The 24,665-nt window shown below is 30.3% G+C and overlaps 4 protein-coding genes and 1 pseudogene across 4 annotated transcripts; 4 read left to right on the top strand and 1 right to left on the bottom strand.

Moving 5' to 3' along the window:
• The first annotated feature begins 536 nt into the window (after positions 1-536).
• On the top strand, positions 537-4,595 carry LOC105796854 (probable polygalacturonase). Its single transcript, XM_012626710.2, has 5 exons — positions 537-1,196; positions 2,607-2,727; positions 3,199-3,447; positions 3,537-3,690; positions 3,879-4,595. Exons 1-5 carry the CDS (start codon positions 777-779, stop codon positions 4,402-4,404), a joined length of 1,470 nt encoding a protein of 489 aa, XP_012482164.1. The 5' UTR covers positions 537-776; the 3' UTR covers positions 4,405-4,595.
• Positions 4,596-5,428: 833 nt separating this feature from the next.
• LOC105797002 (oligouridylate-binding protein 1) lies at positions 5,429-9,169 on the top strand. Its single transcript, XM_012626942.2, has 12 exons — positions 5,429-5,679; positions 6,039-6,100; positions 6,250-6,352; positions 6,445-6,521; positions 6,619-6,680; positions 6,772-6,859; positions 7,011-7,086; positions 7,174-7,204; positions 7,293-7,397; positions 7,664-7,749; positions 8,034-8,207; positions 8,655-9,169. The coding sequence occupies exons 1-12, from the start codon at positions 5,593-5,595 to the stop codon at positions 8,892-8,894; spliced, it is 1,191 nt and encodes a 396-aa protein (XP_012482396.1). The 5' UTR covers positions 5,429-5,592; the 3' UTR covers positions 8,895-9,169.
• Positions 9,170-9,538: 369 nt separating this feature from the next.
• LOC105797074 (FCS-Like Zinc finger 13) lies at positions 9,539-10,626 on the bottom strand. The gene is made up of 2 exons (XM_012627032.2): positions 10,005-10,626; positions 9,539-9,894 (listed from the first exon to the last, which is right to left on the bottom strand). The coding sequence occupies exons 1-2, from the start codon at positions 10,520-10,522 to the stop codon at positions 9,732-9,734; spliced, it is 681 nt and encodes a 226-aa protein (XP_012482486.1). The 5' UTR covers positions 10,523-10,626; the 3' UTR covers positions 9,539-9,731.
• A 3,751-nt stretch (positions 10,627-14,377) lies between these two features.
• Positions 14,378-18,508, top strand: LOC105803171 (beta-galactosidase 7-like; annotated as a pseudogene).
• Positions 18,509-23,364: 4,856 nt separating this feature from the next.
• On the top strand, positions 23,365-24,332 carry LOC105797158 (ethylene-responsive transcription factor ERF017). The gene has a single exon (XM_012627129.2). The coding sequence runs from the start codon at positions 23,503-23,505 to the stop codon at positions 24,076-24,078; it is 576 nt and encodes a 191-aa protein (XP_012482583.1). The 5' UTR covers positions 23,365-23,502; the 3' UTR covers positions 24,079-24,332.
• The last annotated feature ends 333 nt before the right edge of the window (positions 24,333-24,665 follow it).

The raw sequence follows: 24,665 nt of genomic DNA, 5'->3' as shown, positions 1-24,665 counted from the left end.
AACAAAAATTCAGTTGAAAATTAATAAAATTTTAATATTTTGTAAAATGAAAATATTATTATAAATTTTATATATTTTTATAAAATTAAATTCAAACCCAGAATAATATTTTTTTAAAATAGCACATTTAGTGAAACTTGTGCTTAACACCACAGTTTATAAAAACTCGATTTTACTATTTCAAAAAATAATTGATCAATTTTTATGGTTTGAAATTTTTCATAAATATATTTTAAAAAATTCACCCGATTTAATTTTTTTAAAAATTCCCTTCATTAACTGGACAAATTATAAATCTTTAACTATAAACTATTCACCAACTAAATAAAATTATTTACATTTGCTTCTGATTGCCTTAAAAAGACCTCAAATTTCAGTTCTTCAATTGGTTGAACAATCCCAAAACCAAAAACCAACATTTTATGCAGTAATTCACCATTTTTTTCACCCCTTTTTCAATCCATAAAGAAAAATTTAATCTTTTAAGCGAACATGTTAATGGCAGAGTGAAACAAATCCTTACATAGATGCCTTTTCCTTTGGGGTACAAAGGCCTTTTCATAGGTCCCCTCTTATCTTTTCTATTTCCCATAGTAATTTAATATATTATTAACGAAATTCAACAACGAAATTCACCAGCAACAATGATAATTATTAACATTTCACCCAAAAAACATACACCCTTTTGCGTTTTAAGCTCAAATCATACGAAATTATCCTTCTTTTCCATGTTCCAAATCCAAATCCGCTTCTTGAGCCCATAAAAAACCCCGAAAATGATGGAGACGTTGCCGGTGGGGCGGTTTCAGTTTAAGAGATTGGTTGCGGCGTTCCTTTCTTCATATCGAACTCTCTTTATTCTCTTATGGATCGTTGCTTTCGGTTCGGTTTTTATATGGCAGCGGAAAATTATTGGGGCGGGGATTTCGGTTTCGGTAAAAACCGGGTTGAGTCGGCCTATGCCAAAGATGCGGCCTTTTGCGTTTAATTTGACTGATTTCGGCGGTGTTGGGGATGGTAAGACGTTGAATACGGCGGCGTTTGAAAGGGCTGTATTGGCGATCTCAAAGCTTGGGAAGAGAGGCGGTGGTGGGCAACTCAATGTGCCGCCTGGGAAGTGGCTTACGGCGCCGTTTAACCTCACTAGTCATATGACTCTGTTCTTAGCTGAGGATGCTGAGATTCTTGGAATCCAGGTTGGTGTTTTTATTCACCCTTTGAATCGATCTTTTTGTTGAATTCATTAACTGATAAGTATTGTTGAGGGTTACAAATCTAGTACTGTCTCTGGTCGGGGTTTTGTTTCGACTCTGCCTAGACTCCGATAGGGTGACACAGTTGAGCATCTTGTAGTAACAGGTGAATCTATGTCTTCGGTCGAGGTTTTGTCTCCCGCCTCTGTCGAGAATCCTGTCAGGATGCTAGAGTTGAGTGTCTTGTAGTAACAGTTGAATCTATATCCTTGGTGGAGGTTTTGTCTCCCGATTCTGCCGAGAATACTGTCAGGTTGATAGAGTCGAGTGTCTTGTAGTAACAGGTGAAACCATGTCGCTGTCTAGGTTTTGTCTCCCGACTCTACGGAGACTCCTGATAGGATAACAGAGTTGTGTGTCATGTAGTAGCAGGTGAAACTATATCCCCGGTTGAGGTTTTGTCCCCCGGCTCTACAGAGACTCCTGTTAGGTGGACAAAGTTGAGTGTTTTGCAGTAACAAGTGAAACTGTGTCCCTTTTGAGCTTTTGTCTCCCGACTCTATTGAGACTCCTATTAGGTTGACATAGTTGAGTGTCCTGTAGTAACAGGTGAAACCGTGTCCTAGGTTGAGGTTTGGTCTCCTGACTCTACTGAGACTATTGTAGGTTGACAGCATTGTGATGTAGTAACAGGTGAAACCATGTTCCCAGTCGAAGTTTTATCTCCTAACTCTACCGAGACTCTTATTAGGGTGTTAGAGTTGAGTTTCTTGTAGTAACAAGTGAAACCATGTCTCCTGTCAGGGTTTTGTTTCCCTACTTTACCGAGACTCATATTAGGTTGACAGAGTTGAGTGTTTTATACTAACAGGTGAACCGTGTCCCCGGTCAAGGTTCTGTCTCCTAACTCTACCGAGAATCCTATCAGGTTGACAGAGTTGAGTGTCTTGTAGTAACAGGTGAAACCATGTGAAACTAAAGAGTTTCCGTGCAGTTAGACTTGAACCCATGATGTCATTTATGTGAGAGAATGCTACCACTTGAATGTGAATCTCACTAAAACAAGCCAATGATTGAATTTTCAAGCTAATAATTTGACATTTTTAGTTGTTATAGGCTGTGAATGGTGATGGAGGGGTCTTATAAATTAGTATAAACATGTATGATGATCATATTATCAAGGGAATTCATAATCATTTTACCAATTCCTAAACTTCCACATTGTGCTAGTATGATGATTATGATGTTAGTTTATGTTTTAGTCATTTGTAATTTGTCATTGTTTGAAGTTATTTATGTGACCATTTTGATTAAGACTCTGGAAACCGGTGGCTTCATCTTGTGGCTGTCGTATGAGAATTACAATATGTATTGCTAATTTTGGATGTGTTTTCATTTATGTATGTTATACAGGATGAGAAGCAATGGCCGTTAATGCCTCCGTTGCCTTCATACGGGTATGGAAGAGAGCATCATGGACCTCGGTATGGAAGTTTAATCCATGGTCAAAACCTCAAAGATGTCGTTATAACTGGTTAGTTTCTTCGCCCAATACGTGTGAGCTCTAGTTTCTGTTTTGAAGTCATTCCTCTAATGTTTTCTCCTCAAGTCATTTGTGTTAAAGCGTGGATGAGGCTTGTAAAATAGACCCTTTTCAATTGGTATATTCATCCTTGCTGAACACAGCATTCTATAATTTCGAACTTACTACTTGGTGTGGTATTTGGTAAAAGAATTACACTGAACTTATGGTAGAATCTATGTTACCGGAATCATTCTATTAAAGTAAGATTTATCGGTCTGTTAAGAACCTTAATCCGAGTGGCGAATAGTACGTGTGATGTAGATTTGATTTGCTTAACCTTTTGACTCTTAAGCTCTTAGAAATCGGGTGAGTTTCTTGTGTATGCGTGATTCTGATAATCGAACATCGAGAACTTTCTTCTGCTATGGTTATTCATTGCTGACCGAGTCTTATGTTTTACTTGTTTCGACAATTCAACAGGGGATAATGGTACCATAAATGGGCAGGGTCAATCATGGTGGAAAAAGTTTCGGCAAAAGCTACTCAACCACACAAGAGGTCCACTCATGCAAATTATGTGGTCTAGTGACATCGTAATCGCTAATATAACATTACGTGATTCTCCCTTTTGGACTTTTCATCCGTATGACTGCAAGAATGTAACAGTCAGGAACGTTACCATCCTGGCTCCTGTACGTGAAGCCCCAAATACTGATGGAATCGATCCTGGTAAGTAGGAACAAAACAGGTTCGATTTTTCTCTATGAGAACTTACAGTAGCTAAATTCCGACACAATTCTTTTCCATGCTATGAACAGATTCATGTGAGGATGTAGTAATTGAGGATTGTTACATAAGTGTCGGAGATGATGCAATTGCGATAAAGAGTGGATGGGATCAGTATGGCATAGCTTACGCTCGACCTTCGAGAAACATTCTTATTCGAAACCTCATCGTACGCTCTATGGTCAGGTGAAGTTTCTCGAACTTTATAAACCTTGTATTTCATGAACCATGTGACAGTGCCAGCTTAACAAATTCATGCATGCATTACATATTAATCTAGATCTTCCAGTTCATGTTTCCTTCCTGTGCTGTTACGTATCGTGTCTGTTATAATCTTACAAACTGAATTCTGTCTTGACTGAACTATACGACAGTGCTGGCATTTCAATCGGCAGTGAGATGTCCGGTGGGGTATCTGATGTCACCATCGAAAACCTCCTTGTCTGGAGTTCCCGACGTGCAGTTCGAATCAAGACTGCCACTGGAAGAGGTGGATATGTTAGACATATAACATACCGAAACATAACATTTGATAATGTCCGAGTCGGAATTGTTATCAAGACAGATTATAATGAGCACCCTGATGATGATTTCGACCCAAAAGCCCTCCCAATAGTTAAGGACATAAGCTTCACGGGGATACATGGTCAAGGAGTCCGTGTTCCCGTTCGTATACATGGTAGTGAAGATATTCCTATCAGAAACGTGACGTTTAGGGATATGTCCGTGGGGTTAACGTACAAGAAGAAACACATATTCCAGTGTGCCTTCATTCAAGGCCGCGTAATCGGTACCATCTTCCCAGCTCCATGTGAAAACCTTGATAGATATAATGAAGAAGGACAACTTGTGAAACGCTCCACGGCCCAGAACATAACCGATATAGATTATGACATATGAGAAGACATCGTTTCACCAGCAGTTAGCCATTCTTTTGTAGGATCAAAATCTCAAAGGCTTAGAACTGTATGTCTCGGAGAAATGGGGCCTGTTTATTTTTCTTTGTTCCCTTTCTCGGCTCGCTATTACTTGTTTGATTCATGGAGTTACGCAGGGGAAGATTTTAAAGTAGTTTTATACATTTTTCATCATCTTGCTGAAATTCATATTCATGATATGTTGTTTCCCCTGCATTTTTGTGACTAAACCGGGGGTCCAAACTCGGAATTTTCGGAGCAGAATGGACCACTGGGTTTATTGCTATGGCAAGTTAGAAATGACCTGAACCAAGATGGTTCGACTTGAAAATATGTCTGATAAACTTGAATGCAGTGTCTGAATTTTCGCAATTAAGTTTTGAGGATCGAATTAAAAATTTTAAGAACTTAGAGGGTTTTAGTAAGAACTTTGAGGTTCTATGAAAATATAAAAAAAGAATTGAAGAGTTTAATTGAAAAATTTTAGTAGTGCTTCTCAAATTTTGGAGAATCTAATTAAAATTTTCAAAAAGTTAAAGAAATAACTAAATTTTTAAAAACTTTAGGGTTCGCCTATGCTTGAATGATGAAATCGTAAAATGACTGAAATAATCTAAAAGGAATATACAAGATTACATGACCCAATTATAAAATTATTACAAGAGATTAATACTCTTATAATGAATTTTTTTAAATATATATATTTTTAAAATTTTCAAAACTCAATCAAACTAATATAGATATACATAAGAAAAGAAACTGTCTAATTATGTTTTCAATCCCTATACTCTTTGTGCATTTTAAACTTAATTTCTCTATTTTTAAATCTATAAATTGAGTCCTCTACTATTTTAATTTAATAATTGAAGTTCATTTGATAATATCATTATAAAAGGACTAAATTTTAAACATGCAAATACTTTAGACACAAAGAGAAATTAAACCAAAAGCCAATTATAAATCAATGGATTTTTTCGCTTCAGTTTTGTTTTCTCTAATATATTTTTTTTCGGTTCATCTTTTTTAACTCACAATCTCGCCCTTCTTTTCCTGTTTTTTTTTTTCTTTTCTTTTTTCTTTTCCTTATAAAAAAAATCCCAATTTTTCCTCTTCATCATCGTCGAGTCTCCGAACCCTAGACCCCCTTCTTTTTCCGGCAAGAAAAAAAAAGATGCAGCAGCAAGGGCTAAATCCCCAACAGCAAGCTATGATGCAACAAGCTTTATACCATCATCCCAGTCTCTTCGCTGGTCCTCAGGTTCTTTTTTTCTTTTGCTTAATCTTTATATTTGATTTGTTTTTTTTTTTTAATTTCTATTATGAAGATTGTTTATTCCTTAATCGAACTGGGTTTCTTCGTATGTTTAATTTTCTCAAAAGGGAAATATTTTTTTTTGTTGAAATTAGCAGAACAAACTAGAAAATTTGATTGATATACTTTAGTCAGTATACGAAAAAATTTGTATTTTTGGATTAAAAAATAGTTTTTTTTTTTTGTATCAATAGCATTGTCTTCTTTAGGTCTTAAATTTTGTAAAAATATGATCTAATGTGAGGAGTGCCCATGTCCAATTTAGGATATTTTTATTTTATTTTTATTTTTTTTAATTTTTGCAGATAGAGCCTATCTTGAGTGGAAATCTTCCTCCTAACTTTGATTCAGCTACTTGCCGCAGTGTGTGAGTGTTGCGTAAAGTTTTCACTTTTAGTCCCTCCCTTTTTGAGTTATATTTATTATAGTACCGTTTGGTCAAAGCTTTTTTGCATTGTGTATGTAGTAAACAACAACGGCATTGTTACGTTTGCCTTATCGGATTTTGAATTGCAGGTACGTCGGAAATATTCATCCACAGGTATCGGAACCGCTTCTACAAGAAGTTTTCTTGAGTACTGGTCCTATTGAAGGTTGCAAACTTATTAAAAAGGATAAGGTAATCCTTTTCATGCCATCGTTTTGCTGGTTACTGCATTCGGATTCTTGGTTTTGTGCCTAATGGTGGGTTTGTGTTTTCTTTTAAAGCAGTCATCCTATGGTTTCGTGCACTACTTTGATCGCGGATCAGCTGCACTTGCTATTGTGACTCTTAACGGAAGGCATCTGTAAGTAATGATATGAAGTTACAAACCCTTGTTGCACCAACATTTTTCCCTTGTCCTATATATATATATATATATTAATGCATGGTCTATTTTGCAGATTTGGGCAACCTATTAAAGTTAATTGGGCATATGCTAGCAGTCAGAGGGAGGACACGTCGAGTTAATAAATGTTTCTTTGAATTCTATTTATTTATATTATATACTTGCGTATTTCATCAACAGCTAATGCTATTTCTATTTCGGCATTCAGCTCATCACAACATTTTTGTCGGTGATCTCAGCCCCGAAGTTACAGATGCTACATTATTTGCATGCTTTTCTGTGTATTCCAGTTGTTCGTGAGTACTAATACTCCTCTTTTTACCCTAAGATTGTATTTATCGACCTTAAACTGCTGCCAATATGTGTTTAATTATGCTTTTGGGGTAATCATCCTTGAACCAGTTGAATGAAGGACGAATATTTATGTTTCCTTTTTTGTGGTTGCAGGGATGCAAGGGTCATGTGGGATCAAAAAACCGGGCGCTCAAGAGGTTTTGGTTTTGTTTCTTTTAGGAACCAGCAGGTACTCGGGTCACTTTGGTCATCTTTCTGTCTCGTCTCTTTCATTATCCATAAATGATCAGTTAATCTTTCTTCTTTTCCTTTTCAGGATGCCCAAAGTGCAATAAATGACTTAAATGGTAATCAAATCATTGCTTTTATAGATACGGTTGTTTGCATTCTGATAAATATTAAGTTTCTGGTAATTTTATTTTGGGCTAATTACAGGGAAGTGGCTCGGAAGTAGACAGATCCGATGTAACTGGGCTGCAAAAGGTGCTACTTCCAATGATGACAATGCCAAAAGTATCGTAGACTCGAATGGACCTTCTGGTAAGATTACCCTCTAACTTCAGTTTTTTTTCCCGGAATCTTGAACACATTACAACTATAATTCAAAGAAAATTTACTTTGGTATCGACCTTTTTGGTTTTACTGTCTTTGTTGGAGTCATCATTGCCAGTATGGATAGTTGATATATAAACCTAGCATGCTTCTTCTCGTTTTTGAGCCTACATGTTTTATGATTACTTCGAGAAGGGTATTTACTACTTTTCAATTCTGGTTTAGCTCTCGGTCATGGTATTATATTCTTGCAGAAGAAGGTCAAGAAAAATCTAATGATGATTCTCCGGAGAACAATCCTATGTATACCACTGTTTATGTGGGCAACCTCGCTCCAGAGGCAAGTATTTTGGTTCCTCCCTTAATCAAAACTTGTAAGATAACAAGGTTAATGCTACTAGCCGTCCTAATCAATTAAAGGTTCATGTGCCATGGTCAATTTGCCCCTGCCTAACTTAATGAAGACAAATTTTCTGTAAACTGTGGCTCTTTCTGTTATGACATGCAAACCGTGAGATGAAATGCGACTTCCTAATTATATTTTACCAGCAATATCGAATTTCCCTTGCACATCAGTTTCTTGCCAGCTTTGGTGGTGGTTCTGATAGATAAAACAATTTTCAGGTTACATCAGCTGATCTCCACAGTCATTTCCATGCCCTCGGAGCAGGAACTATCGAAGATGTCCGTGTCCAACGAGACAAAGGTTTCGGTTTTGTGAGGTACAGTTCACACGATGAAGCTGCTCTCGCCATTCAGATGGGAAATGCTCGAATTCTTTGCAGTAAACCAATCAAGGTATTTATAGTTGAGAAATGCCAACTCATCTAATGTTTGGACTTTTAGCAGTAAAAGTACTATGGAGGCTCTTGTATTAGGAGAATGGTTGCATTTTGTCCCCTCTACTAACAAAAGGGCAAATTAATCCTTGCACATTAAATCAAAAAACAAAGTGGTCCTTTTTGTTAAAAATTTTATCAATTTGTATTGTTAAAAACTGGCATGATTGACGGAATAACTAGATAGTATCTCATACTGATGTACAGGGATCAAAATTTAACAGTAAGAATGAATGAAATTTTTAATTAATTTGCTCTTTGATCTAACGTACAATGGCTTATTTGTAATTTGACTCTTAGTGCAGGGGCCTCCATGGTATTTTTACCATTTTTAGCCCATATTGCAATTTGCAAATATTATGTTATGGTGGCAATGGCATGACCTGAATGTTTTTAATGTTGGCAGTGCTCATGGGGTAGCAAACCAACCGCACTGGGAACAAGCTCTGGTCCTCATCCTCCACCAACAGCTGCACATATGGCTGGTGGTGCTCAAGTAATGAACATGATGCATCCACAAGGTCAGTATGCCGTTAAGGCACAGGCAGCCATGGGAATGAGTGGTGGTGAAGCTAGTCAGGCGATGTACAATGGCGGATACCAAAACGTTGCGACATCCCAGCAGCAGCTTATGTATTACCAGTAAGTAAAAATGATGGGATATTTTCTTCATGGGGAAGAATAAGTGTTTGGAGAATTGAATGTAGTGCTCTTCTATTGCCATTGCCATTGCTAGTTTCTGATGTTTCCATTTTTGGTTTTCTTTTGCTTTGTCTTAAGACAGATTTTTGTAGTTTTTCTGGTTTTCTGCTTGTATTTTATGAATAGTTTTGTTTTGGTTTTTGAGATGATATTTGAGACCGTTGGATATGACAGCCGTTGATCTGTTGCTTTTTTTAAAGAATTTAGTTGATATATTAATTTTTTTGCACTCATTATATTATGTATATAAATAAAATAAAATAAAATATATTTATTTGACTTTTATTTAAAGAAGTTTGCTTCAAAGGATCAAAAATTAATCATTAAATTTTGAGTATCGAAATATAATTTTATTATATTAATTTATAATTTCATACATTTGTTTTAAAAGATCACTGCTTAATTTATTTATTTTAGTATAACCATAATTTATAAAATAAACACCTGAGCAATTGATCACAATTTAGATTCATATTTAATTTATTTAATAATTTAATTTTAATAATAAATAAAAAATTCAAACTATTCACAAACTTTCTAACAAATCATAGAATCTTTTGCTTAAAAGAAAAAAAGCATAAAAAGTACAAAAAGAGCAAATTCATTTCTTATCAAATTTCATAATTCTCATTACAGCATATATGCACTAACTCTTCCAATCCGACCAAAATTTCCTTTTTTTTTTTTGAAGATTGGGGGAAAATTCAATTATTAACCCTCATAAAATTGTATAGTATTTTTCTATAAATATTTATTTACAGAGCAAAAAAGGAAAAAAGGACTAAATTGCAAGAATCCCAGTTGAGAAAATTTGCTCTGTTTTATCATAACCCAAGCTTTGATTTTTCCCAGATTTTGAAGCTTTTGATTTACATTGTTCTTTCCTCTCATCCATCATTATTTGACTTGATCTACACTCTGCACTACAAAAAGCCTTTTCCCCTCTGCAAAAAAAATTAAAAATTTGAAATTAGTTAAGTAAGAAGATAAAAAAAATGAAAATTAAAAAAAGTAACACCCTGTTTATATATATGTATATATTTTAAAAACTTACCTATACATGTAAATGTCTTTGCCATGCAATTTTTTCTTACAAAGATGACAAGAACTGAGGAAATCTGATGTTGGGTAATTGAAATCTTGCACAAATCTGGGTTTTAAAGATGTAATTTCCTTAATTTTTCCAACGAGTCTCTGTTCTTCTTCTTCTTCACCTCCATTAAAATAAACTTTTGTAGATGATTCTCCATGTCTTGTAACAAAAGTGTAATCCTCTTCTGAATTTTCTTGAAATCTTCCTTTGAATCTACAAATGGTGTGTTGTAGCTTACAAGAAGGATGATGATCAACAGTGGATTTCTCCATTAAAGCAATGATTCCAAGCCCTACTCCATCACCAAAAACATCATAGCATCTCTTCATCGACCCTCTTCTTGATGATGATGATGGGGTCTTGAATAAGTCTAGTGGACTTTTGGGGCTCCTTGAAGGATCCAATAACCCGGATTTGTGTGTTGGAACTAGTAGTTCAGATAAGTTTCCGATCATGGGTCGACCTGTCTTCCCTAACATGGAAAATCAGAAGAAAAAGAAATTGAACTTTGGGAGATGGAAATCAATATTTTTGTTAAAGGAGGTGGAGAAATGATTTGAGAGTTGGGTTTATAAATAATAGAAAGAGAGTTCTATATGGTTTTAGCAAACAGCCCATGGTTTAGTTTGGACGTACATGGTTGATAATTGCTATTTCGGCTTATTATAAAAATAATAATTTTCATTTATTTTACATAAACTGCTGTGACGATGACATTGGGTTTTGATTAAATTTGTAATCGAGTCGAATTAAACCTCTGAACCCGAGTAATGCTCTTTCAATATTGTTGTTGTTTTACTCCCAAGGTTAAAACCTAACTTTAAAAGTATTAAGCTTGTTACCACTCAATCCGATAAACCGGTTATATTATCTATTCTTAATTCTTTAATTGTTACAATTGTTAGCGTTTGTATTTTTATAAAATTTAATATTTAGTCCCTAAAATTTAAAACTCGTACTTATTTTAATTTAAAAATTTTAGTTCAATAGTTTTTATTAGGATTTGTCTAATATGTTTATTTTTCGCCATTCATATGCGACATTATATGATGGTAACCTAATCAACATGTCAATTTGATAATTTTAATAAAAAAGATAAAAATATGACTTAAATAAACTAAATCTTAAAATTTATCAAAATATAAAAACTCGTAACATATTTTAATCATGTTATTTACAAAATAATGTATGCTTAAGGGTATGATTTATTGATGTTAATAGAGGTATTAACATTTTAGTAATCCAAGCTTTACACAATATGTAAGATTAGTTAATATAATATTTATAGTATTATTTCTATAAATATTGGTTAATCCTTAAATGTAGATAATAAAAACAATTGTTTTAGAAATATTTATAATCAAATACTGATTAATGCTAAAAATTGATAAATTTATTATTAAAATTGTGATAATATTAAATTTATACATGAATTTTTCTTAAAGTACAATTTGATACATAAATTATTATTTAGTGTAATTATACATATGGAATTTATATTATCATTCATATATACATAAATTTATTTTATAGGTAAAATATTATTAATTCGATAATATTATTAATAATTTTGAAAATTAAATCAAACCAAAATTTACATATAAAATTATACAAAATCAAGATTGATGTATAACTTTGATTTTTATTATTAAAATATTATAACAATAATACTTCAATAATATTTTATTTAAAGTTTAATATCACAAGTCAAGTGTGACAAACTCAACAATATAAAAATTATTAAATAATAAAATATTATATGGTACCTACATAATTTAAAATGTTTATATAATATTTTTTATATAAAAAATATTTTTTTCCGAAATAAAAAATTACCAAATAAATGATTTTTATCTAAAAGCGTCATTTTAAAGTGGGCCCAAAATCATGTGTCTTTAGTGTAATGATTGAGACCTGACCTGAAGGGTGATGGACCCCACACTTGGGGCAACACACTAAAGATTCCTTGTCCATCATGACCGTTGATGTTTGGTTACGTGGCGTAAATCTACGGGAGATGGTTCATTGCAATAATTGCTGAATACCACCAAGTTCTTTTTTCCCTTCATTGAGCCCATTGAATTTTAGGGCCCACTGTTTTTTTGGCAGTGAAAGGGTTATTATCTGGGACCCACTAAAAAAGTGCTTGTTTCCCTGTTAAATTACTGAATTACCCCTATTATCATAATTGTTTGGACCGGAAACCATATATTCCAAGAATTATTTACTTTTTCGGGTAAACCATATTAATAATGAGGGTAGTAATGTGATTAAGAATATTAAGTAGGGGTACTGATGTCATTAGAGTAAGACCATGATTAAAAGAAAGGGAAAGGCGGGTCCCAAACGAGCGTGTCTCGTAGCACGTGTCGACCTGTTATGGGTTCCTCCTCAATAACGCCACGTGAAGTGAGTTAACTCGTCTGACGAGTCCACCCTGAGTCCAGTGAAAATGACTCCCGAGTTCCGAGTCATTTGGTGTAGGGAAAATTAAATTATAGAGGGTCAAGGATGTTGACACCCATATATATATATTCAATTATTAATTATTAATTATTAATTTTTTTATAGATTATTGTTATGGAAAAAATTAAAAATATTGAGATGTGGGGCCGACTATTTCACAGCTTGAAAGTGAACCCATACTTTTTTTGGTGACATTTCTTAATTCTTAATTAATTTTATAATAATTATTATAATAATAAAATTATTTTGGTCGATGCTATCAATACTAATCAAGTTTAAAAGTCTTCTCTTGAAATAAATTTGTATGTTAACTCTCATTAAAAGATATATATCGTAATTTTAACTTCACTCGGATAGAGATTTTGAGGTTTTAAGTGTTCAAGTTTAGGTCTTCTTCATTTGAAATTATGTGAACTAAATAATTTTAGTCGAGTTTAATTAATTAGTTCGAGTTAAGTTATCAAGTTTGGTGCTTGTTTGTAACTTCGAAAAAATTGGAAAAATTATATCATGAATCTTTCATATTTTATATTTAAGTCTCTATATATATCATTTTAAGTTTTATTATATACGAAGAAAATCTTGAAATTTTTATATTAAACATCGAGTATGTATAATAATAAATTTTATTTGATATTATTATAAGTTAATAATAGGTAAGAAAAGTCTTTTCTAAAACACATTAAACTAAAACAACCAAATCTCAAAGATATATTGAATGAAAAGGATATAATAATAAATAAATATTACAATACAACAATGAAAATATAGATATATACATTATCTAGAAGGATAATTGACTAATTATATCGTTTGGTTTAAAATTTCAATGGGTTTTATTTGGCAATAAATTGATTGTGATAAGTTGATGAAAATTTTACCTTAATTTTAAAAAGTTTAATTTTGGTTTTAATTAAAATGACATAATTCTTTTCATCATTTTTATAATATTATTCGTAAGTTTAAATTAAAAAATGATTAATTGTTATCATTAAAGTGATAATATATATTGTTGGTTGAATATTGATTCTTGAATTTTCAAGTACCCTTAACTGTGTGATCAAATAATACTAAAATAAAATTTACACATCAACACTTTAATTGCAATAACTAACCGCATTATAAATTTGGACCTACTGATAACGTTATAAAAATAGAAAGATTAAATTTCCAAATTTTAACATATAAAGGGACTAAAACCATAATTAGACCTAATTAAAAGTGTTATATATGATAAAAAGGAAATTGCAATCTCCAAATTTTGATTTTCTATAATCTTTCGTAACTAAAAATCTCTATAGATTTAATATTTTTGGCACTATAAATTCAACACTTTACTTCATAATCTTCATATTCAAGTTTTTTTTTTTATTCTTCAAATCTTTAATATTTTTATTATTTTAATATTTCACTTATGATTCAAAATCACTAATTATTGATGGAAATCATAGGCTTATAATTTCTGGATCAAATTAAATATGATATAGGGTGAAGTAATTTTCGGTTAAAATCAAGAAAATTGATTAAACTGGTTTAATTGATTTAGTCAATTTTGATTTGGGTGATTATTTTGATTGGTTATCAATTTTTTTTCAAATCAATTCGATCTAAAAATTAACTTAATTTAATTTTTTTCAAAGTCAGTTAACCGACTGAACCAACTGATCCAAAATCAAGTTAGTATGTTAATTCTTGAGCTTTAACTTGATCAAGTCAATTTTTGTAGATTATTATCTGTTAAGTTGGTTTAATAAAAAAGGTCTAACCAAATTAACCGAAAAAATCGTATACAATCCCCTACTTATGAAAACTAATATAATATTAATTATTTTATTTTTATTATGATTTTTTTTTTTGGATTGTATTAGATGTGGCCTAATCTTATTAGGAAGGCTAAAGAAGGTGGATTAAATACTATTGAAACTTATGTATTTTAGAATGCACATGAACCGGTTCGTTGTCAATATAATTTCGATGAAAATCTCGATCTGGTTCGATTTATTAAAACTATTCAAGATGAAGGATTATATTCTATTCTTCGAATTGGACCGTATACATGTGCCGAATGGAATTACAGGTAAAAATAAATAAATTTATTAAATTTTTTGAATTTTATTTTTTTATAAAATTAATTTATTTTTATGGATTATCGCTTTATTAGAGGTCTTCCTATTTGGTTGCATAATTTGCCTAGAGCTGCTCTTCGAACGAATAACGATGTTTTTATGGTAATTAATTAAAATTTTCCTTTTCTTTTTTTTTACTATTTATGAATAATATGATTTTTTATATATATTTTAACAGAGTCAAATGCAAAATTTTACAACTTTAGCCTGTTATTCTTGCTCAGGTATATATAAAATATAACATTTTAATTTATAATTTTATTTTTATGATATTTTAAATAAATAAATATAACAAAATTAGTTTTTTAATAATTTTATATAGATTGAAAATGACATATGGAAATGACGGTATTGCTTATATAAATTGGTGTGCTAATATGGCTGATTCACTTAATATTAGAGTTCCATGGATTATGTGTCAACAACCCAATTCTTTAAAGTCAATGGTATTTTTTATTCTTAGTAATTTATCAAATTTTTATTAAATTTAAATTTAAATTTAAATTTATGTTTATGTTTATGTTTATGTTTATGTTTATGTTTATTTTTATTTTTATTTTATTTTTATTTTTATTTTTATTTTTATTTTTTAAAATTATATAGATTGAGACATCCACTGATTTTTATTGTGATGATTATCAACCAAAAACAAAAGGAATCCAAAATTTTGAACTGAAAATTGGACTGGATGGTAAGTTTCTTTAAGTCTCTTTTAAGCTCAATTAAGCTAAAATAGATTTTTTTTAAAGTTTGAGAGATTATTTTACATTATTTTCGTTTTCAGTTTTATTTATTTTTATTATATATTAATTTTTTTAAGGTTTAAGAATTGGCATGATGCAAACCCACATAAAATTGCAGAAGATCTTGTTTATTCTGTTGCACGTTTCTACCAAAAAGTGGTACATTACAAAATTATTATATGATTAGTAATTTTTAATTAAATATATAAATTCACCCAAAATTTTAATTTATTTACTTTTTACAACTTTTAATGATATTTTTTTTACTTTATTAGTACGATGGTGGTACCAATTTTCGTAGAGATGCAGGTGGTCCATATATCACTACTTCGTATGATTATAATGCACCTCTGATGAATATGGTAATTGCATTTTTTTTTAATTTTTATTTCACAATTTTTTACATATAAATATATTTTTTGAAATTAATATTGGGGTTTCAATTTCATTAGAAGCTTCATTATCTTTTACATGCCATGGAATACACCATGACTCATGGTGAAATAGTGAATACAAATCTTGGCAATGGTGTTTTGGTAATTACCTTCTTTGAACACGTTATTTTGTTTTTGTTAAGAGTATGGTGTTGATAATTTGATGGTTTTGTTTGGGCAGCAGAACCTTCTTAAAGCTAAAAAAAAAAAAAAGGTTTTCGTCTCAGCCAAATTTTTGGAAAATTTTTATTATACCTTTAAAAATTTTAAAAATTTCAATTAGCTCCCTTGAAATTTTTAAAAATTTCATTAATCCTTTCGATATTTTTAAAAATGTTAATTAAATCCTAAAATTTTTGTAAATTCTTATCAAGACCTTAAATTTTGGAATTTTTTTATTATGCCTTTGAAATTTTTAAAATTCTAATTGAGCCTTTCAAAATTTTATAAATTTTAATAAGACCCTCCAAAACTTGTGGACCCTAAAATTTTAAAATTCTTATTAAGATCCTAAATTTTTGAAAATTTTAATAAACTCTTTAAAATTTTTAAAAATTTTAAATAAACTACCTCAGAACTTAATGTCACGAACCACCACTGTATTGTCTGGAGGTAGGAGACAAAACCTTAATGGTGGGTTGCTCACGACACTCAAAGAAAACAATACTTTTGGTGTTATTTGCACAATACTCTTAACAATCTTTTCATATATATATATATATATATATATATATATAATATTTGTTCTAATTTATTATTTATATATATATATATTAGGGTACTGCTTATGTAACAAAGGAGAATTCAAGTTGTTTTTTTGAGTAATCCAAATAAAGGATCAGATTTCACAGTCAAATTTGGAGGATTTGATTATTTCCTTCCAGCATGGTCTGTTAGTATCCTTCCTCATTGCAAAAATGAAGCATATAACACTGCAAAGGTGTATATATATATATATTTCAATTTTTTTAAAAATTAATTAATTTTAATACAAATTAACTTAATTAAAATTATGGGGTTTTTTTTAAAAATTATATTTTAAATTTTTTTTTAGGTTTCTGCTCAAACTTCGGTGTATGTGAAAAAAACCCAATAAAGCTGAGGATGAACCAACTTGTATGAAATGGGAATGGAGGCCTGAATCCATTGAATCAACTATGGTTCAAGGTAAAGGAGATTTTTCAATTAATAAAATTGTCGATCAAAAAGATATGGCAAATGATGCTAGTGATTATTTGTGGTTAATGACAAGGTAAATTCCTTTTTTTAAAGGTCAAATTATTGTTTTGGTCCTTGTACTACAACATTTTAGTTGTAATAGTACAAGGACCAAAACCATAATTTAATCGTTTTAAAACTATTTCTTTACATCTTTTCAATTAATAGAATTGTTGATAACCTTCAAAAAAATTTGTTCATAAAAAGAATGGCAGATGATGACAGTGATTATTTTTGGTTAATGGCAAGGTAAAATTTTTTAATACTTTTAAAGGTCAAATTATGGTTTCAGTCCTTAACCATTTCTAAACTATTTCTTTACATTATTTTTCAATCAATAAAATTGTTGATAAAAAAAAGATATGGCAAATGATGCCATTGATTATTTGTGGTTAATGACAAGGTAAAAAAAAAAAAACTTTAAGATTTTTAAAAAAAGTCAAATTATTGCTTCGGTCCTTTTACACCAAGATTTTAATCGAACTAGTTCAAGGACCAAACCCATAATTTAACCATTTTAAAACTATTTCTTTACATTTTTTTCAATTAATAAGATTGTTGATTAACAAGATGGCAAATGATGCCAGTGATTATTTGTGGTTATTGGCAAGGTATTTTTAAAAAAAAAGGTCAAACAGTACAAGGATCAAAACCATAAATTAACCATTTTAAACTGTTTATTTATTTATTTAATATTTTTGCTAGTTTTGAGCTTGCAAAAGATGATCCGATGGTGAAAGTACCTGTTAGCTTCAGGTTTAACAATAGTGGTCAAGTTTCTCATGTATTTCTCAATGGAGCATACATTGGTAAGATAAATAAATAAATATATTTTTATTTATTTAATATATGGAATTCACTTAATAAAATACAAATTTATTATATTTATTTAAAAATATAGGTTCTCAGTAGCTATCCATTGGAAAGAATTTGATAACAATTCTCAGTGTCACTGTTGGATTACAGGTAATTAATTTTCTTAATATATGGATCCCATTGAATTGGTTATCAAAAATGGAAACCAAACCATTGTTAAAAGCTTAACCTCAAATAAATGGAGTTATAAAATTGGAATGGATGGAATTGCAAACAAGTTTTTTGAGATGGACTGTAATTCAACTTTGAAATGGGCATCAGATTCTATTCCTGTTTATAGGAATTTCACTTGGTATAAGGTAATTTTTTCGGTATCTTATAAATGGTTTAATTTAATTTTAGTCCCTATACCTTACAAAATTTATAATTTAATCTTTTTTACTAAACTATAGTTTTAAAATGGGTTTTCCTTTTTTCAGACACCCTTCAAAGCCCCATTGGGAAATAATCCAATTGTGGTGGATTTAATTGGTTTAGGAAAGGGTATTGCTTGGGTCAATGTTCATTATACTGGTAGGTATTGGCCTAGCGCTGTAGCTGATGAAGACATGTGTGAGCCTGGTACTTGTGATTATCGTGGCCGATACAATGGTAGTAAATAATGTTTTTTATTATATAAATTTCGATACCTTAATTTTGATGTATCCGTCTATATTGATGTTGTTTTTTTATTAGGTATCATATACCTAGTTCATTTTTCAAAGACGGTGAAAACACGCTCGTTTTGTTTGAAGAATTCGGTGGGAATCCTTCGAAAGTCCAATTCTAGACAATTGAAATTGGAAAGGCTTGTGTAAATGCTTACGAAGGACATAAAGTTGAATTGTCGTGTAAAGATCAGTCAATTTCGAAAATCGAGTTTGCAAGTTTTGGTACTCCGCAAGGCGAGTGTGGATCTTTTAACAAAAGCGAATACGAATCGAATGAAGATGTGATCTCAATAATTAAACAGAAATGTGTTGGTAAAGAACCGTGTTGTTTCGAAGTTTCTAAAGATAGATTTGGAAAGCCTCCATGTACTCAAAGAAGGCTAGCCGTGGAAGCTTTTTGTTCTTGAATTTTAATTTTATTTATTTTTAATTAGTTTTAGGTTAGGATTATTTATTTGATAATAAGTGACAAATGCTTCATTTTAAGAGACATAGTAGTTAAAAGAAGGATGTACTTACTCTAGTTTATCTCAATTTTATATCAATTAAGTAATTTTTAAAAAAATGAAGTTGCATAAATGTTTGCTCACAATGAAAGTTAGGCATTATTACTCTGATTTTAAATTGAATATAAATTTATTGATTGAGTCTTAGCTCTGTTGGTATCAACTCCAACACCGATCGTCAGACTCAGTTGGATCTAAAGTATGTTCTTCTACTCGTCAATGGGTATTGAATCACTGTATGATCGTTGAATCATCGCTTGAAGCTCGCTAGTTGGACTTTAAAAAAAAAAACTTAACAGCCTAGTTACTTAAATAAAAACTTTTAAATAGTTCAATGACTTAAATGAAAACTTTCGAATAATTTAGTGACCATTTTGTAACTTTTTAAAGTTAAATAACTAAATTGTAAGCTTACTAACAGTTTAATGACCTTGGGTGCAATTTACCCTGATATAGTTACATAAGGCTTGTTATGCCAACGTATAAGGAAAAGCTATAGCCCAATAATAAAGTAGAGCACAACCCAAAGAAAGTTCAACCCACGGAGCTTTAAACTTAGCTTACTGAAACTCAGCTTTCTTTGCCACTTATTCACCGACAATAGTGACTAATCTTCTCACTACGGTATTTTTCAAAAAAATAAATGACTATTTATAAAATATGTTCTATTCTCATAGGTGAAGATTGAACCCCTAACCTCTTGAATAAAAGATGAGGTGAGAAATCACCACACTACACCCCATGATTATTCACTTATTTTTTACACTTAGGTAGGTCGTATTACTATTAATATCAAATATTTGAGGATGTTACGCTAATAAAACTATAATATAGGTACCAAAGCATGTGATGAATTCCAAATTTACGTACCAATTAGGTCCAAAAAAGGTTTAGGTATCAATTAGTTACAAGTAACCAAGTTCATATTAACCATTGATTAAAGTATAAAATAATCAATTAAAAAAATTAACCAAATCGAAAAATTGATCAATTAAACATCTGCTATTAAGACCCTCTATTTTTGAGTATCATTCACGTCTATTTTACAGTCTATGTTTGGTGTTTATGACTATCACTCCCAATAATGTTGATAAAAAATATACCCTTATTTTATTGATAATAACTTTTATTAGAATAATTCTAAAAACTTCTATTTTTAAGAGCCAATAAAATAGTGTCACATCATCATCAATTTTTAAAGACATACAAATATTATTATGCACTCATACATATTTAATAATATCCTCTCTAATTTTATTTAATTTTAACATAATTATTTAAAAACAATTAATTTAAAATTTAAAAAGAAAGAAAAAATAATTAAATCTACCTCTCAAAAAGTATTACAAGCAGCATCATTCAAATAGGTTTTAGCGGGGCAAAGCGAGGGAGGTTGGCAGGGGAACCGAACCCCTTAAAATAAAAATTTTTTCATTTAGACTCTTCAAAATTTTAAAAAGTTTAAATTAGTAAAAGTAAAATTACACTTGGACCCTTTTAAAAATGATAAATGTTTGATTTAATCTTTTAAAAATTATAAGATATAAGCCATTAAAATGATAAAATTATATTTTTATTATTATAAAAATTATAATTTAATTTCGACCTCTAAAAACTTTTGTTCGCCGCCTTGATTTCGGCTTTCCACTCTTTGAATTTTCTGTTTGGTGATGTCTTTCCTTCCATTTCTTTCACGGTCGTTAATTTCAATGAAATATTCATTATTAACATTCAATATCCATGGTCTTTAAATACCATCTACCATGGAAGCTACACGTATGGATGCAAGGTTGGCAAATGATTACCCATCAGAAAATTGGGTTCAACAACAATGGAAATAATTTTACGAAAAAAAATAAAAATCGGGTCCAAATCTAATCATATGCACGATAATACAAAGTTTTTGGTATTAAATTTTAGTTAATATTTCATTAAAAATTATGATGGTGAAAAAATGGAAGGAAAAGCATCACGAAAGAGAGAACATCGAAACCAAAAATCTAAATTTTGTTGCTTGTGATTTTATTTTTCAATAAATGCTAGAAAAAGATTTCAATGTTTTTGTGTTTTGGTTTTCAAAATTTTAATTATTTATTTTAATGATTTAATTAAATTTAAATTAAATTTAAGAGAATATTATATATAGACGAATGTATAATAATATTTTGTTTTAAAAAATTAATGAATTTAAGTTATTCGCTATTTTATTTACACGAGATATGACGACATAGATCTAAATACGACTAATGGGATTAGACCATCAATTCATCGATCTAACTGATTCGATTGGTGAGACTATTTGATTAATTAAATTATTAAAAAAATTAATAAAAATAAAAACATTAAAGCACGGTTCAACCGGTTTTTAATCCATACCCACTCTTAACTCAATTAATCTTAAACTTTTCTTTGAATAAATACTTTAACGGATTTTTAGTACAACAAATTCCCCGAAACGAGGATTATATGTAAATCATGCATCACGCTATCTATATGCATGCGCGTGAGATGAAGAAGGTAGTCGTAGGTAGGTGGGCGATTAGGCAGAAAAATGAAATGAAAATGGGTCGGACTATCCAATTAACTCTTCCAAGTTCCATCCATATTCATAGAATTTTGACAAAGATTTTATAAGTGTGACTAAATCTGATTTTATTTTATTTTTCATTAATAATAATTTGTTTTAATTTAATTGTATAAATATTCTTTTAACCTTATATAAATTTTTTGTTTTCCCAAGTTTATAACCACAATTACAGTTATAATTGTATAAACAAGGCAAATAAAAATAATATATTTAATAAATTAAAACTCAAATACATCTAAATTTAAATCCGAATAAATCTAAACAATATTCTAAATTATCTTCTTTTTTCAAATAAATTTGCCTTCAATGTGATCTTTTTATGCTATTAATGAAAAAATTCATTACTTTAGAATTTTATAAATATATATATTTTGACAAAACTTTAAATTTAGTAAATGTAATTAAAAAGTTTAAAATTTAAAATGTTTTACTTTTTAAATTTAAAATTATGATCCAATAATTGACCTGTTATTCTTTTAGGTCAAAACTTGCTCACTACATGATAATTTTATCATTAATTAATTAATCTATTTATCTATGTTATGTTTAAATTTTAAATTTAATAATTTTCAGTTAGAAATAATAAAAATTAATTACTTATAAAAATATTTTTAACATTATTAAATTATAAATTATATTATATTCTAACATAATCGTATATTAAACATATTGTATTTTTCTATTAAATAATACATCCAAATAATTATAACTGGAATTAATTATTATAAAACACGATGGTTGGGGTAACCATAATATATATAGACTTAAATCAATTTTAGTTTTTTTCTATATTAATTTATATTTTAATTCATTTTTTTATTTTCCTAATGAGGAGGATATTACTATAGAAATGTGATGTGATGTGATGCGAGGCAGCAAAATGTTTTCGGTATTGTTAAAACAATAATACAACATTAATAAACGTAATAATAATAAAAAACAAAAAACAAAATACGAGTTGGTGGCGACTGGCGAGAGAATTAAAGCACGAGTAATATAAAAGGCCCACGTGGTGGAATATTCCACTCGAACCCTCCCCGCGTAAAAAGAATGTAATAAAGCAAGGTTTTTAAACATTGGACACGTGTCTAATATTTTTTTAAAACCCTCCTGATATTCGATAATCATATTAAGAATAAATCGGATTTAATTTTTAATCGGATGTCAATATTTTTTTTATTTTACAAAATTTAAAACCGAAACTTAGTTCTTATCATTTTAACTAAAGGGTAGAACAACATTTAATCTTTAAATTTGTTTTTTTAAATTTAGCCCATGAATTTCTTCTTTTACCCACAGTCTATAAATTAAGGGTTAAAGTATAATTTTATCATTAAAATAAAATGTTAAATCGACAATTTTTAGGCCCTTTATCCTCATCCCTCTTTTAATGTTTTTAAGGGTGATGATATCCTCACTTGAATTTTTTATTAAGATATTAAATTTTATATTTTAAAAGATTTTGAATTTTTAGAAAAAAAAAACAGGTGATAAATGTGACATTATGGGAGAATGACATGTCAATTCAGCGAAATCTAAGGTGGACTAGGATTAAATTGAAAAAGTTACCAAATTCAAGGACTAAATATTAGATTATCCCTTTTGGCTTAAGGGTACAGTTTCTAGAAGCTCCAACTCAACACGCCTGTATTTCTTTGACTGAAGATCACTCCCACTCGTCGTTTCATGGTAATATAAAAGCAGAGCCGCAAATTCCATTATCATCCAAACTTAAAAACCTCAAAAAAAAAAAATCCAATTTATCGATTCATTTTCATAGTGAATCAAAATCAAAAACCTTAAAATCATTATTACTTTAAAAAACCCAGGAAAAAAAAGCTTAGCAAACAACAATGGTGAAACACCTTAGCGAGAAATCTGCGGTTGAAACGAGCGATTCAAGGTTCAAAGGTGTACGTAAGCGAAAATGGGGGAAATGGGTATCTGAAATCAGGCTACCAAACTGTAGAGAAAGGATTTGGTTAGGTTCTTATGACACCGCCGAGAAAGCGGCGCGTGCATTCGACGCCGCTCTTTTTTGCTTACGCGGCCGTTCTGCTAAATTCAATTTCCCTGATAACCCACCCGAGATAGCCGGCGGTACGTCTTTATCTCCCCATGAAATCCAAGCCGCCGCAGCGAGGTTCGCGAACTCGGAGCCTTCGACGATCCATTCGGAGCAAACTGATTCTGCGTTCCAAATGGAGTCACCGTCGCCGTCAGTTTCGGACGCGACGGTACAATTCGACGGGTCGGCTATGGATCTATTGACGATGGGTTCGGGTAATGGTGTTTCGGATTATGGGATTTTCCCTGGATTTGATGATTTTTCAAGTGATGTTTTGGGATCATCGATGCTTAACATTGGTGGTGAAGATGAAAATTTTGATGGGATTTTGATTCCGGGATCATTTCTTTGGAATTTTTAGAACGGATCAACTTAAATCCGGGGATTTTTAGTATCCGGATTTGGACCCGGATATTTGGATGGGTCAAATTTTTTTCACGGCTCATTCTTTTTTTTTTTATTAAAGAAAACAAAACAAAATAAAAATCAACTATTAATTAATTTGTAGAGAAGAATGTAAAGTAAAGCATTGTAGACTTTTTGGGTAATTTTTTGTAATAATTGATTTTTTTAGTGTCAACGTTAAATATATTTTAAATAGTTATTTTATGGAAAGTTAAAGATGATTAAACAAAATAATGTTATTAGTTATTATTATAAAATGGTAATATGGGCGAGATTGAAATGAATTTAGATTAATAATTTATAAATATTGATGGATTTAGATAAAATTTAAGGACCAGTTTTTGTACATAGACCAAATTCGATTTAAAGTCATAAACACCTCTCCAGTGATGATGAATATTGGTAAAAAGATCTCTTTAGTTCCTCTTAATTTCAATACTGAGCAAATTGGTTCATCTAAAAAAATTTGAAACAATTTGATCCCTGTAATTTCGAAAGTAATTAAAGACAATTAATTACAATATTAATGTTTTTCGTCAATTT

The sequence above is a fragment of the Gossypium raimondii genome, chromosome 7, assembly GCF_025698545.1.
Source record: "Gossypium raimondii isolate GPD5lz chromosome 7, ASM2569854v1, whole genome shotgun sequence".
Lineage (NCBI taxonomy): Eukaryota > Viridiplantae > Streptophyta > Magnoliopsida > Malvales > Malvaceae > Gossypium > Gossypium raimondii.
The sequence above is the reverse complement of the archived record's forward strand: the minus strand, read 5'-3'. Positions and strand labels throughout refer to the sequence as shown.